Genomic DNA, 13,232 nt, shown 5'->3' on the forward strand with positions numbered 1-13,232 from the left:
CTAACTAGAGAAGCTTTTCTAGCAACCAAGCATTGCCAGGACATAAGGATACACCAGCCATGTCCCCTGGAATTGCCTCTTTTCCTGAAGCTTGGGGGGAAAATTCCAAAGACACTTTCTGTTGACCTCCCATATCTTACACAGGAGAGGGGAACTTCAAGAAGATGGAAATGCAGGGTTAAGTGTATGAAGTTTTGTTCTATGACCTAGTGCGATGCTGACACCAAGTCCAGCCACCCTGTCATGCCAGCTAATTTGAGAACTGATAGGTTTTACAATTGCACACTTTTATGACTGGGATCTTCCAAAGTATAAAAAGTAAGCACTTATAACAAGTAAGCACTTCTCTCATAGCCATCTAAGAGAACACCACTGCTGAAGCTAAACAAGCAGGGGGATAGCAAAGCATGTTGTCCCCTGTTCACTCTCAGTTTTATACCAAGATATGCATCATTCTTTTGGCTGTGCTCCCTTTTTAGATTCCCAACAGCTGGGTTAGCGTCCTAAGCCAGGGTCCTGTGTTGTTACCTGACTGAGAGCTGTGTAGAAAAGCTCTAGCATGGGCCTTAGGGCTCAGCCCTTGCACATTTGCACTGTCTGATGGCCTCCAGCTGAACTGTAAGGTTCTCTGTGCCAGATCAGCCTGAGCTCAAATCCCAGAATTTATTTTTTTACTGTTTGAGGATGTTGGTGAGCTGAAGGCATGTAGACTTTAATCCATTGATTTGGCAACTTAAAGGCCACACTAAGCTATATGGCACTACACAAATCAGTCCTGTGCAGTTCCCTGCTTTAGGTCCTTCATGGTGCTGGGTGCTTTTAGACATCTCAGCTCAAACTAGACCTTAGTTCCCCAAATCCAGCCTGCTTTTTTGTCCCCTTTGACTGAGCAAAATCTTTGGGTTTATGCCCTTGTTGACACTGCTTTCTGAGATAGTGGCTGGATAAGAAGTACCTGAGTTTTCAAACCATTTTGGTTGTCAGCAGTAATATCTTTTTTTTTCTCCTTAAAGAGGTTATAACTGAAGTTTCCCTGGTCGCAGGAAATTCTCCTGAGGTATCTGACTTGCAGTGTAATCGGAAAGTTTCGAAGGTGTAGCAAGGGTACAGCACAGTCTAACAATAAAAGCAGCACTTGGAAAACAAAATGAGCCTTGTCGCCGAACGACACAGTAGCCTGACATTAATCTGTCAGAGCAGCCACTGCTAATAATGCAGGACTGGGGGAAAATGTGTTTTTTAAACACTCCTTAGAGGAACTACATTGATTTAAGTGAGTTCATAATCACTACTGAATCAGAGAACAGGGTGAACTGTTAAATGTAACCATTATTTCTTTGTATGCTTTATGAATTCCCCTTCAGAACTTTCGACTGCTTGCGAGCTCTTACGTGTAACCAGCAGACAGGCACAGCCAGTGATCACACACCCGGTTTCACTGCACACGCAGGGAACATTCGACACTTGAGGAAGAAAAATACAGCTGCTTTTTTTCCATTTTTCTCTCCCAGAAAAAGCGCCTGACAAAGGCTGACGCCCGCTGCCGCATTCCCGCCGGGGCCCGCGCAGGGGCGAGGGGCGGCCCGGGCCCGGCCCCGCGCGGCGCTGCCCGCGGTGCTGCGGCGCCCCCCGGCGGCCCCGGGCGGAGCGGCGGGCGGGGCCGGCCGGCCGTGAGGCGCCGGGGCTGCCGCCCTCCCGCCCGGGGTGCCCCTCGTCCCGAGTACGTGTTCCACGGCTCTTTGACCCTTCCTGCTGTTCGCAGCCAAGCGCTTCCCTCCAAGCGTGTTTCCCCAAGCAGATTTACGTCTCTGCGTAACTAACAGTACTTGCAAAGCCTGCGCTGGGCGGCCGGCTTTTCATCCCGCTGCCCCTCAGCCACCTCAGGGCCACCTGGGCTGTTACAGCCCAGAGCCCTGCGCTGCCGCTGCACTCTTGAAGACGGCGGATTTCCAGAAGATGCTGGCTTTTGCTCTTACTTGCTAGGGCATTTGCATTGTGAAGGCAAAAAATGAGGGGGCTCATCCACGAGCCAGGCGATGTCCTCCTGTCGCAGACAGTGGCTGACACCTCTGCCGTTGCTGCACGGATCGTTGCCTCCTTGAAAGGCAGACGAAGCTCCATGCTTTGCATAGCTGGAATGGCTGGCTGGCCTTCTCCTTAGGGTGTTGTCACCAGAAGAGCCTTGCCAGACTGTGTGCACTGTGTGTGTCAGGCACCTTTTGTCACAAAGGCATTTTGGGTTTGGCCTCATTGAAATCAGTGGCCAAGTTCCATGTCCTACAGCACAGAAAAATGCACGGTGCGCATGAGATATGTGAGGGGGTGAAACAGTGATATTAAACTGGCCGCAAGACCGGCCATGCATAAACTGAAGAGCAGCCCCAGAGAGGTGAAGTATTCAACAGTCCTCTGACTTCCTCCATTCACTCTCTGAAAAAATATAAATGTTGACAAATCCAACAGGTATTCTTTGGAGACAATAAGATTCAGCTCTGAGCTGGTATCACACAAAAAATGATGGGAGAACAAGACTAAGATGAATGCTGGTGTTGGGAGGGTGAGGAGATACCCACATAAACAAAGAGAGAAGGTTAAGGTCTGCTATGGCAACATCTCCCTTCCTCCTTTATATTTTGGGGTTTTTTTTACATAAGTATGATTTAGGAATGGCATAACAGACATCTAAGAAAGAAGCCCACATGTATAGTGGAGCTGAAAGATTATATGGATAGCACAGCAGCGACGTCTGTTGCAGCTGGAATTTAACTCTGTTTTGAGCTCTTCAACAAAAGAAAATTCGATGTGTTTCTTCTCTCCGTCTTTTCATGTACATGATGAATAAAAAAAGCCTAAGGCTTGCATTATTTGTATTTTAATATAAGTAGTTTAGGAATGCTGGTCTGTCCCACCAATAGGCTTGGGGATCAAGTGAGCTGCTGGCAGCCCTGGAACAGAACAACTGAAAGCCAAGTCCAGGCACCAAACTACACAAAACTTTGCCTCACAGTTTTGCAAAAGCAATGACAAGAGGAAGGAATAAGAAAATTTCTTACTTTTTACTCTGCTAGAACAGCAGATACTGTACTTCAGCTGCCTCACAAATCTCAGGGCCTTTTTCCTACCAGGTTGAAAGAAGCGAAAGAGGTCAGCAAGCCACTCTCAAGCTGCCTTTGAGAGGCTTGTTGATGCTTCCTATTCCCAGTAATTACAGACTTTATGTGCCTTTTGAGACTAGGTACAGAGCAACTCAAAAGATTATTTGTACCATCAACTTACTTCTTCTGTCATGGTTAACTCCTATTGAGTCACTGGTCAGGAAGTAAAAGAGAATCACAGAATCAATTAGTTGGAAAAGACTTTTGGATCATCAAGTCCAACCTATGACCTAACACCACCTTGTCAACTAATAGTGCATGGTATGTTTTTGACAAGCCCCACTGTTTCCAATACCAAAACAATGAAGTTGGGCCAAATCCCTTGACCCTTCAGGAAGATGTGCACTGCATCTATAAGGCTTCAGGAAGTGACCATTCTTTTTGGAGTTTGAGTAAAAAAGACAGGGGCCAAGCAATTATTCCACAAGTTTTTCTCTGGGTCTCCCTTTTTGGTTCCCCTCAGTGAACAGAGGTACCATTTCTGTTCGTTCTTTCCTCGCCCTCTATACTCCCCTAGCTTCTGCTCTGCTTCTGGGGACCTCTTTCTGACTTACTGGTTTACCCATCACAGAGCACCTGACTTCTTTAACATCATACATGAAGCTTTATCAGAGCTGATGCAATAAACTCTCATGTAATTTGCAGAATTTGAGATTAAATATACCCACCCATCCGCTTAAAGTTAAGCTCACAGGCAGTGAACATGTCAGACCATCTACAAAGAAAAGGAGTGTGGGCAAGCTGTACACGAAAACTGCCCTGTTAGAAAAAGCTGCCTCTGGCTGCTAACAGACATCCAGTCCTTCTGACCTGCAGTATGAAGGATACCTGGGGACTCATTCCAAATCCAGATGTTCTCTATCTGTTTCAGGGCTGCATTCTCAGGCCTTCAAAATCCTAAGAAAGTATTATACATGTTTTTTAAGCATTTATTTTTTATTGTAATTGCCATTAATTTTTTTTTGGTGTTGCTTTGCCATTCCTGTGCACTCAAGGGTTGCTCACTTAGTCTCAGACCATCTGTCACTCTGCATCCCTTTCTAACTCTGGAGTATGATGTTTGTGGGCTCTCCCTTTTGCTGAATTTTTAACAGACAGCAGCCCAAGTATAATGCTGCTGTTGGCTTTGGCCTTTAACAGACTTTGTTGAATAAGTAATGTTTAGAAAACATTTCCCTCTCAGATATCTCTCACTCTTTGAATTTGATAGCATTAGATCTTTTTTGTTCTTACATGTAAGTGTAATATTGCTACATTTTTCCCTCTGTGAGGACACTCTTTCTGGAGTTTGCAAATACAGTTAACAAACAGACTTTTTAAAAAATCTTTTTAGTTTATACTGCAACATTTATTTGAATTTCTATTTTTCAATATTTGCTGAATTTGAAAATCTTATTTTTTTGGTTTACATTGCATGACAAGTTCTTAAAGTATCTAGGATTGTTTTACTGTCCTCTGTATGAATGTATGCATTGTTCTAAATGGAATTATTATTTTGCCTTCCATAATCAGTAGCCTAGCATGGACAGGGGCATCTTGGTTCTGTGGAGACCTGCTGTGATGAAGCAGCCTAGGCCAGTCAGACCAGACAACAGGAGGGTGCTGGAAATGCAGATGTGATAGTGCTGCTGTACTTCCTGAAGAATAGCAGTCTGGAACATGAGACATATTCTCTATTAAAAACTCTCTGAATAGGTGTTGGCATAAACTAAAAAAATTTCAGCATCTTGCTTTGGCAAGGCAGTACTGCATTGTTAAGGGAAAACAAGAGGGAACTTCAGCTGATTTATTTATGTATTATAATCCCAACACTCAGCAATGAGTTTTTAAAAGGCAGCAGTCCCTGGGAAAGGAGTCCAGAACACAACTTATCTGACCTAGCACGCTTTACTACCTCATTCCTGAAATCTTAGCATTTATGATCCCCATTCATCAGAAACACCATAAATGAAATGTTTTAGCATGTTCTTTTGCTGCCATATTTTCTGTTCACTAGGGTGAGATCAGAAATGCTGGACTTTATTTATTTCTCAAGATCAGAAAGGAAAAGATATCCTAGTATTTGACACAATGTTCAAAGTAAAGAGATTAATAAAGTTGAGGGCTTTTTGCAATAGCATGAAAAATTCTGTATTTAAACAGATCACTCCCACCACACAGAATAACATGCCTTTTGTTCAGAGATTTACCATGTTTAATTAGTCATTTTTTCAGTATCTTAACCATGTTTTCAGTTAAATAAAGTAATAAACAAAAGTGTTCAAAGTGAGGCAATATTGTCTTTATGTTACTTTTAAATTGTGATCAGATATTTGTGGGACATGGAAAACTAAAAAAAAAAAAATAAAAAATAAAAAAAGAAGTACATAATCTTTGCTTCTCTAGCAATATTTCAGTGCCAAATTCTGCTCTCAGGTAAATTTCTACAAAGCATTGTTCATAACAGCATCACAATACAAGGGCATGTTCATGGATTTGAAAAGTGCCAAAAGTCAGTAGTTGTTCTCGTTTCTTAAAGGCTCAGTACACACCAAGTGAAGCCCTGGTGCCTGACTCGTATCACCACACTGCCCTATTTTACAAGCAGCCACAGAATCATTCCTCTCCAACAATCTGATTTGATTTCAACAGATAATAATTTGGCTATTTTTTATTTTTTTTTTAAAGTTCAATTTGCCTGCTTCAACAAATGAGAGCACAATTTGGCTGCTTTCTCAGGGAAAAGGAAGCCAACCAAACATGACTTTCACCAGGCCTCAGTTTTTGGCCCCAGATTTCAACATACACTATTACAGCAATCAAAAGAACCATAGAAATTACTTATTTTACTGTTCCTTAACACATATCACACAGTCCTGCAGCAAGCAGAATCACAGATGAACCTCAGAACATACAGAGAGCACAACTACTACACTGGACATGAAAAGGAAATTTTATTAAACATGTTTACATAACATGAGTTGGAAGTTCATTTAAAAGCACAGGGGAGTGTTAAGACAAGTGGTCAAAATAGAAAGATACTATCGAATTATAGCTAGTTGGTTTTTGGCCACTAAGACAAAACAGGATCTAGTAGTAGTGCACCAATGCTTGAGTTCTTCCTGCTCAGCAGGTCGAGCAGTAACCAATCTGTGCCCTATGGAAAGATGGGCAGAATAATTCCCATGTGTTGAGTAATAATAAATAGTTCACTTGGTGCAGGCAGTATGTCTATGAATTAAAACCTAGTGTGTACACAGTTTCTACATGTGTTACAGCCCCACAGTAGGAATCTACACCAAAATAGTTATTAGAAGGAATTTGGTCCGTACTACATCACGTTTTCCATAGGGTAAAAAATAAAGTCCATCTATAGACATTTAGCACCAGACCCACAGACCTAGCCTGGCTAAAACCTGCAAAATGTCTATAAGAAAAATGGATGGCTTAGATTTCTTGGTTACTTCAGTATAGTAATTACGAGCAAACTGTACAAGTACATGCAACATACAAGCTGGCCTATGTGGAACTAACATACATTATTAAATAACCTTTTTCATCTCTTTTTACAAAACGTGCATGCAGCTTTGAACAGTTCCAAGTCATGCTGCTCTATTTGTGTGATCACAAAATTGAATGGCCTGTAAAAGGAGGGGAAACATATCAATGCACCTGCAGGAATCTGCAGTTCTTCGCACATTTACAGAATATCACAAGGGATTTCAAGGCCAAGAAGAACTCAAATGAATAAAAAGCAAATTGAAATTTGATTTTTTTTCTCCAAAAAGTAAGATATCTTGCGTTAAAAAATCAAGCCTTGTGCTTGCATCAATCTCAAAGAAATGTAAACTAAAATTTGATAAAAACATTAGTAAGTGCAGAATATTTCAACTGGAATTTCCAGTGAAACAGTGAACAACTCATACCATGCTCTATCCAGGGCAGACAGGTGCGTCTGAAGCGACACACATCAGAGAAGCCTGGGTACAGCTGAAAGTGTCATATGCTCAATTCATTCCTGGTCAACATTTTGGGAAGTCAAATATACATTTATACACAGAAACATAAGTATTTCCTCTCCATTTCTAGGAGGAAAATTGCATTACCAGTAACATAGTCAATGTCAAAATTAAGACTAAAGCTGCTTTATACCAGTCCCCAGCAGTAGTTGCAGAATTCTTCAAAATTCTTCCATGCAAAACATCATAAACAGAAAAGTTATTTTATAGATATATATAATGCAAATGTATCTGCTTTTTACAAAGAAAAAGTGGCACTGTGATGATTTTTAATTTTAAGAGCGTAACATAGATTGGTCATTTGTTCTGGGTTCCCACATGACTTGTAAGTACCAGAACTGAGAAACTATTTGAACTCACTGGAATTGTAACTGTGGCTGTTGAACACTTTAACAATGCTTACAGAGATATGCTTCAGCCCTTTTTTGTTTGGTTTAGAAAAAGAAAGGAAGGGTCTCTGTTAGCATTGTGAGGACTTCTACAAAACTAGCATAATCATGTGGCAAAAAACTAGTGGAAGTGACAAGTACAGAAAAACTGCTGAAACACCAGGAAGGTAACACTGCTTGAGGGCTCTCTCAAAATGTGAAAAATACAACATTGTTAACACAGTGAGAGCTTCCAGTTTGGGTCATCTTTGACTTAGGTCGAATCAAAAGGTCCCTCTCTTTTTTCTTTTTCCTTTCTTTCTTTCATTTTTTTTTTCTTTTTTTTTATTTATTTTTTTAATCATTATAAGCATCAGTGATAGCTGCTAATAGATTAGCTGTATGTGATACACCTTTGTTCTGTCAATTTAAGCCATCTCTCAACAGACAGACATATGTTTGGATAACTACTACAAGCAAAAACGGAAGTGATTGTCTCTCTCCAACAGTGTTTCTTGATCATGTGAATGTCTGGTTCCAACTGTTATCCTGGGTGATGTTTTGAATAGACAGCACCTGCTACTATGATCTAATGCAGGGAGGCCCAGTTGAACTTTCCAGAGATGACTGGGAAGCCCTACGTGTCAGGGGAGTCAATGTTGGATCCACTAGTGATGAAGGTGGAAATAATTTATACCAGCCTATTACCACACTGGACAGATCCAGTTCCTCCAGAAGGATCTGGGCAACTCCCATGAAGCATTTGTGGTCCATTCGGCCGTAGTCTCCCCAAACTATTACCTGGAAGAACATAAAATTAAGGTTCATGATTGTCCCCAAATCCATGCTTATAAAGGAGTATATACTTAAACCCGTGCTGATGTATGTTCACTCTTGCTATTATATGTGTTAGCATAAGGAAAATGTTATTCTCAAGAGTGAGTGACTGCTTCCCTTTCATGGGGAAACCTTATGGCAGGACAGGAGCAAAGTCAACAACAGAGAAACGTTTAATGCAATAAGACATTTTGCAAGTCTGAAACCACAAGCAACAAGGATGTATTTAATGGTATTTATAAAATTAAAGGCTTAGTGAGTTGGAATGAATTTACACATACTGGTTAAATTTAAGTAAACATGCAAGTGATTCCCCAAATGACAGCCTAAAAATGGGATTAAGAAGAAACTGACCTGAAGGACTTTACCCTGTGGACTTTCCTCAAAAACCAGTGTCTGTTGGTACAGAGGATCTAGCGTCTTCCTTGCAATTCTTGTCTTCTTCTTAGCTATACATGCTCCATTTTCCAGTAAATACACTTTGACATATGGAGCTGCAAACAGAACATCAAGAATGTTATGTTTGGACTTACAGTGCACATCTGAAATGGAGGACAAATGCCTTAAAAGGAAGCAGAGTAGAAAGAAAATGACACATGTTATTTTCATTTTATCTTTGCAGTTGCATAATCTGAATACAATTATTTTAATAAAACAGATGACACAGCCCACAAGAAATCAATTTGATTTTTATAAACTTTGAATGTAATGATCTAAGATGTTACTAACAACAATTACACTTCATTTCTGTCATTTTAAAAACATTTTCTTTTTCCAAGAATTAGCTGTCAGTGACAGCTATTCCAGAGTCTCTCTAAATGCTTAGGGTCAGAGATAGTTCAGAGCAAAAGGAATATTTAAAACTATGCCACTCCAATGACACAGACATGAATTGTTCTTTCATCTCTAGCTCTTGAAAAGTACAATTTTCTCTAAATGTTAGCTAAAAGAATTGTTCCAGGTGTTAAAATAAGCAGTGTCGTGGTATTGATTCGAAATCTCCTCTAATAGTTGTTTCTATAAATAACTAGAACTTCAACAAATGTCCTTATAAAATGATACAATATTATTACAAAATACATTATGCAGATCATTGACACTGACAGTAACACTAGTTCAAGTGGATGCCTTCTTGAAGCATTGTTGTGTACAGTTTTTTTCCATACCTGGGGTAGATTTGGAACCAGGTTTTTGTGTGAGGCCACGGGCTCTAATGACTTCTACTTCTAACTGGCCTTTTTTATCCACCATTCCAATCTGGATGTCACCTGAGAGGGAGAAGAAAGAAGCCCACATTTTAGAGAAGCAGCACAGCGCAGGAGATAAGGTGTAAGAGTGAGAAAGACTAGTTTGATATAATTCTTCGGCATTACTTTGCCAGTTGTGTCTCCTGATGATCCCTTTAGATTCTCCATCCTTAAACAAGGACTACACAATATATACTTAGGGAGCATGGTGCCCTCTCTTGGTATGCAGTTCATACCAGCTAAAAAGAGGTATTTTTTTCTTCAAAAATCTCCACCAAGCACACAGGTGACAGTTTTTCCGTTTTTATCAATATTCCACACACATTTTTGGTGTGATTAAAATGTCACAATATCTTAAAAAAACAAACTGCTTTCATTTCTAAATAGTCAAACTTGTTTCCTTGCCTGAGTTTTGATAAATGATATTTCCTGCAGAAAGAGGAGACTGCTTACTCTGAGACCAAGCTCTGTTCTGATACAGATCAAAAAAATACAAGGGCAGTAAACTATGTGCTGATGCTCAAAACGTTTTATCTTTATGCTTTCCTATATCATGGAATCAGCTGACTAGAAATCTAACTTAGGTTAAAATAGATTAAAATAGGCCATTTAGGTTAAAAATACACAGTATGACATGAGCAGTTACATGACACTTGAGCAAATAAATGAACTACATTCACAAAACACGTTGTATTTATTGATATGTTGATATGTAAGTTCTGATTGTCTAAAAAACCAAATTCACAAATAGATGACCCTGAACTATAGAATTTTCAGTCTGGATTTAGAGAAACAGCATTTTGAAATTAATTTGGCATGAGATTTTCACGTTTCCCTAACAGCATATTAAAACTGTTTATACCTTGGTGTGTGAGGTATGACAGAACAGCAAAGAAGAATTTTTTATCAATTAAACTTTGCTTGAATAAACACAGCCGTGTTTTGCACTAAAAAATAGTTCAGAGGGAAAATTCCAACAAAAAAGAGCACATCTCTGTAATGCATATCCAGAATAAAACATGCAACAGGTGACCAGAAGGGGGAGCGATAATCCAAACATTTTCAATTCATCCCTAGTGAAAGGATACCATAGAGCAGGTCTTCTAAAATTTTTTAAAAAAACATAGTGGAGTGCTTTTTGGGGGCCAAAATTTGAGCCCATAGTAGATAAAGTTCTAAAAAAGTCAAAATAAACTTTTTCTCAAGTTATCTCCAGAAAAATCTTTAGCCACAAAACAAGATTAAAATAAAGAAACAGAAATGTAGACCCTTATATGCATACCAATAAAGACATTTAGATATTAATTGGACAAATAAACTCACTAATACATTTTCATTCAAAATAATAATAAAAATGTAAATTTAATAAGTTTGATGTTGATGAATGCTTTAGTAGCAGTCATTTGGATTTATACAGCAAGGTTTGCCTTAGAGGAACCTCAGAGCATTCTCAAGATAGTTTTCCTTCTGCTTATGGGTTGGAAAGGTAACACTGTCTTTTTCAATTTTTTTATCTTTCTGTTTCTCTCCTTTTTCTGATGTGCCTCAGTAGCCCTTCCTAAAGCTCAGTTGTATTGAAGCATTGACCATTTATAATTTCCAGCAGAAGTATTACTACAGTAGTGGATCTGGGATTCCTCAATTAGCATCCTAAAGCATGTCTAAGAATTGCCCATTGTCACAGTATTGTCATGTTACAGCCCATATATAAGCAAAAAACCCCAACCCCAAATCTTTCCAAAGATACTTACACAGTTCTGCACTCTTGCACTCCTTATATAACTCATAGTCTGTTCATAAACAAGCTACAGCTAATGCTGCTAAAGGAAATTACAGACTGGTCTGGAAAATAGAGAAGATCACAGATAGCCTTCAGCAGCTGTTGTAGAAAAGGATTTTGTGTCTCTCATGACAAGCACTGGCTTTATCAGTGACTGATTGTTGGGCATTGCAAATTTTTCCAGAAGTTTCACTTTCTTGAATTAGATGAACTAAGCTTGGAAAAGTGCTGTTTCACCAGAAAACCCTCTGTCACATCCAATATAATCTCTGTCAAGTAAATACGAACCCTGAACAGTTGAGATTTTGCAGCCAGCTACATTTGGAGAAGCCACAATAATTTTGTCTGGGAAGTAAAACCCCTATCTTCAAATTTCAAATAAGATTAGTCAATACTTCAAATGGAGCAAATACCATTTCTCACCCCACTTTGGGTGCTGCCATGATAGGAACACTGGTGACTGCAGAGGGGACTTTCATGTTGACAATGAAGGAAGACACTTGGTAAAAGTCCTTTTGGTGCTGTAGTCTGGCAGTGTATGCATTATTTAATTGTCTTATAATTCATTTAACAGATGAGAACATATAGTTCTTACCCATGGCAGGGGTTGCTAGTGTTTGTCGGCCTACTAACTGTGCAGGTCCCAGTCCATCGAGGAAATCACTGAACTGACTGTCAGCGCCCAGCCGTACTCCAGGAAATATTAAGCTGAAACAAAATAGAAGCTCATTAAGCATAAGAACAGGATTCATTTCTGTCGTCCTACAGTGTTTACCTCAGAAGTACTACTGATCCAAAGCAAGCAGCTCAGGATACACAACCACAAATCATTCTGCAGCATCAGGAATTATATGTTTCCCAAAGACCCTAAAGCAGTGTAGAGAAATTCTGCACATCAATTCTAAGTCGTCCATAAATTAGGTCTTGCTAAGGACCAAGAGCAGTGAAGAGTCTGATAGGTAAATAGACTGACTTTGTATGAGAAAACAGAAAAAGCTTAATGAAATTTAATAGCCTATCCTTCGTTAGTGAATGTGTGACTTACATAGAGCCAAACCTCATCTGCATCAGGTAGAACAGGGAAAACAGATGTATACACTAAATTAATCTGATTGCTGCAGCTGTTTAATGAAGCAGTAAACTGGAAGGTAGTAGCAGTAGTGGTGATTAGAGCTAAACCTAATGCCACTCTTCAAGCCAAAATATTCTGGCGGACAAATCTGGCTCTACAGTTGCTACCCACCCCTCTCTCATGATGCAAACTGAACTTTAACACATCAGCGCAGGGTATAGTGGAAACATTCAAGGCCAGGTTAGACAGGGCTTTGGGCAACCTGATCTAGTTGAAGATGGCCCTGCCCAGGGGTTAGTCTAAATGACCTTTATAGGTCCCCTCCAAATCAAACTATTTTATGATGCTATAACGTGTACTTTGCCAAGCTGCTTTCTTATATTCCATAGTGCCCACTTTTTTTTTTTTTATGTATATACAGTCTCCAAACAATAACCAAAGACAGAAAACAAAGTGAGAGAGAATGAGTGACCCATGGTGGGACAGCTCAGCTTTGACTTCCTCGTAACAATTATGAGAAACAAAAGAACAGACTCTGAACCAAGTCTAGACAACATATTCCCTAGCAGGCCATCTACCACTCTGTATCTTCTTCCTCACAGGAAATTCCCTATTAGACTGCAAAAATAATAAATACTTCCTAATAAAACCAAAAGCATCTAGTGTTAGAAGCACTGATTTCTGCACATCAGGCTTGTGTACTTCAGCCATTCAATTCACAGACCCAGCAGTTGCATAGAAAAAGTCCATTCCTCTCTCGAAGACTAACTGTTCT

At 39.8% G+C, this 13,232-nt stretch overlaps 1 protein-coding gene across 29 annotated transcripts in view; it reads right to left on the reverse strand.

The window, feature by feature from the left end:
• Positions 1-5,317: 5,317 nt before the first annotated feature.
• RIMS1 (regulating synaptic membrane exocytosis 1) overlaps positions 5,318-13,232 on the reverse strand; it is a 299,841-nt gene continuing 291,926 nt past the window's right edge. For all 29 annotated transcript variants that reach the window (XM_088053101.1, XM_088053091.1, XM_088053111.1 and 26 more), the window contains 4 exons: positions 11,981-12,093; positions 9,525-9,626; positions 8,713-8,852; positions 5,318-8,322 (listed from right to left, as the gene is read on the reverse strand). In XM_088053101.1, the coding sequence (XP_087909227.1) occupies positions 8,104-8,322; positions 8,713-8,852; positions 9,525-9,626; positions 11,981-12,093 (574 nt within the window). In that variant the 3' untranslated portion in view covers positions 5,318-8,103. The remainder of the gene's footprint in view (positions 8,323-8,712; positions 8,853-9,524; positions 9,627-11,980; positions 12,094-13,232) is intronic.

The sequence above is a fragment of the Pseudopodoces humilis genome, chromosome 3, assembly GCF_049639895.1.
Source record: "Pseudopodoces humilis isolate 2021_Gansu_Grassland_sample_001 chromosome 3, ASM4963989v1, whole genome shotgun sequence".
Classification (NCBI taxonomy): Eukaryota; Metazoa; Chordata; class Aves; order Passeriformes; family Paridae; genus Pseudopodoces; species Pseudopodoces humilis.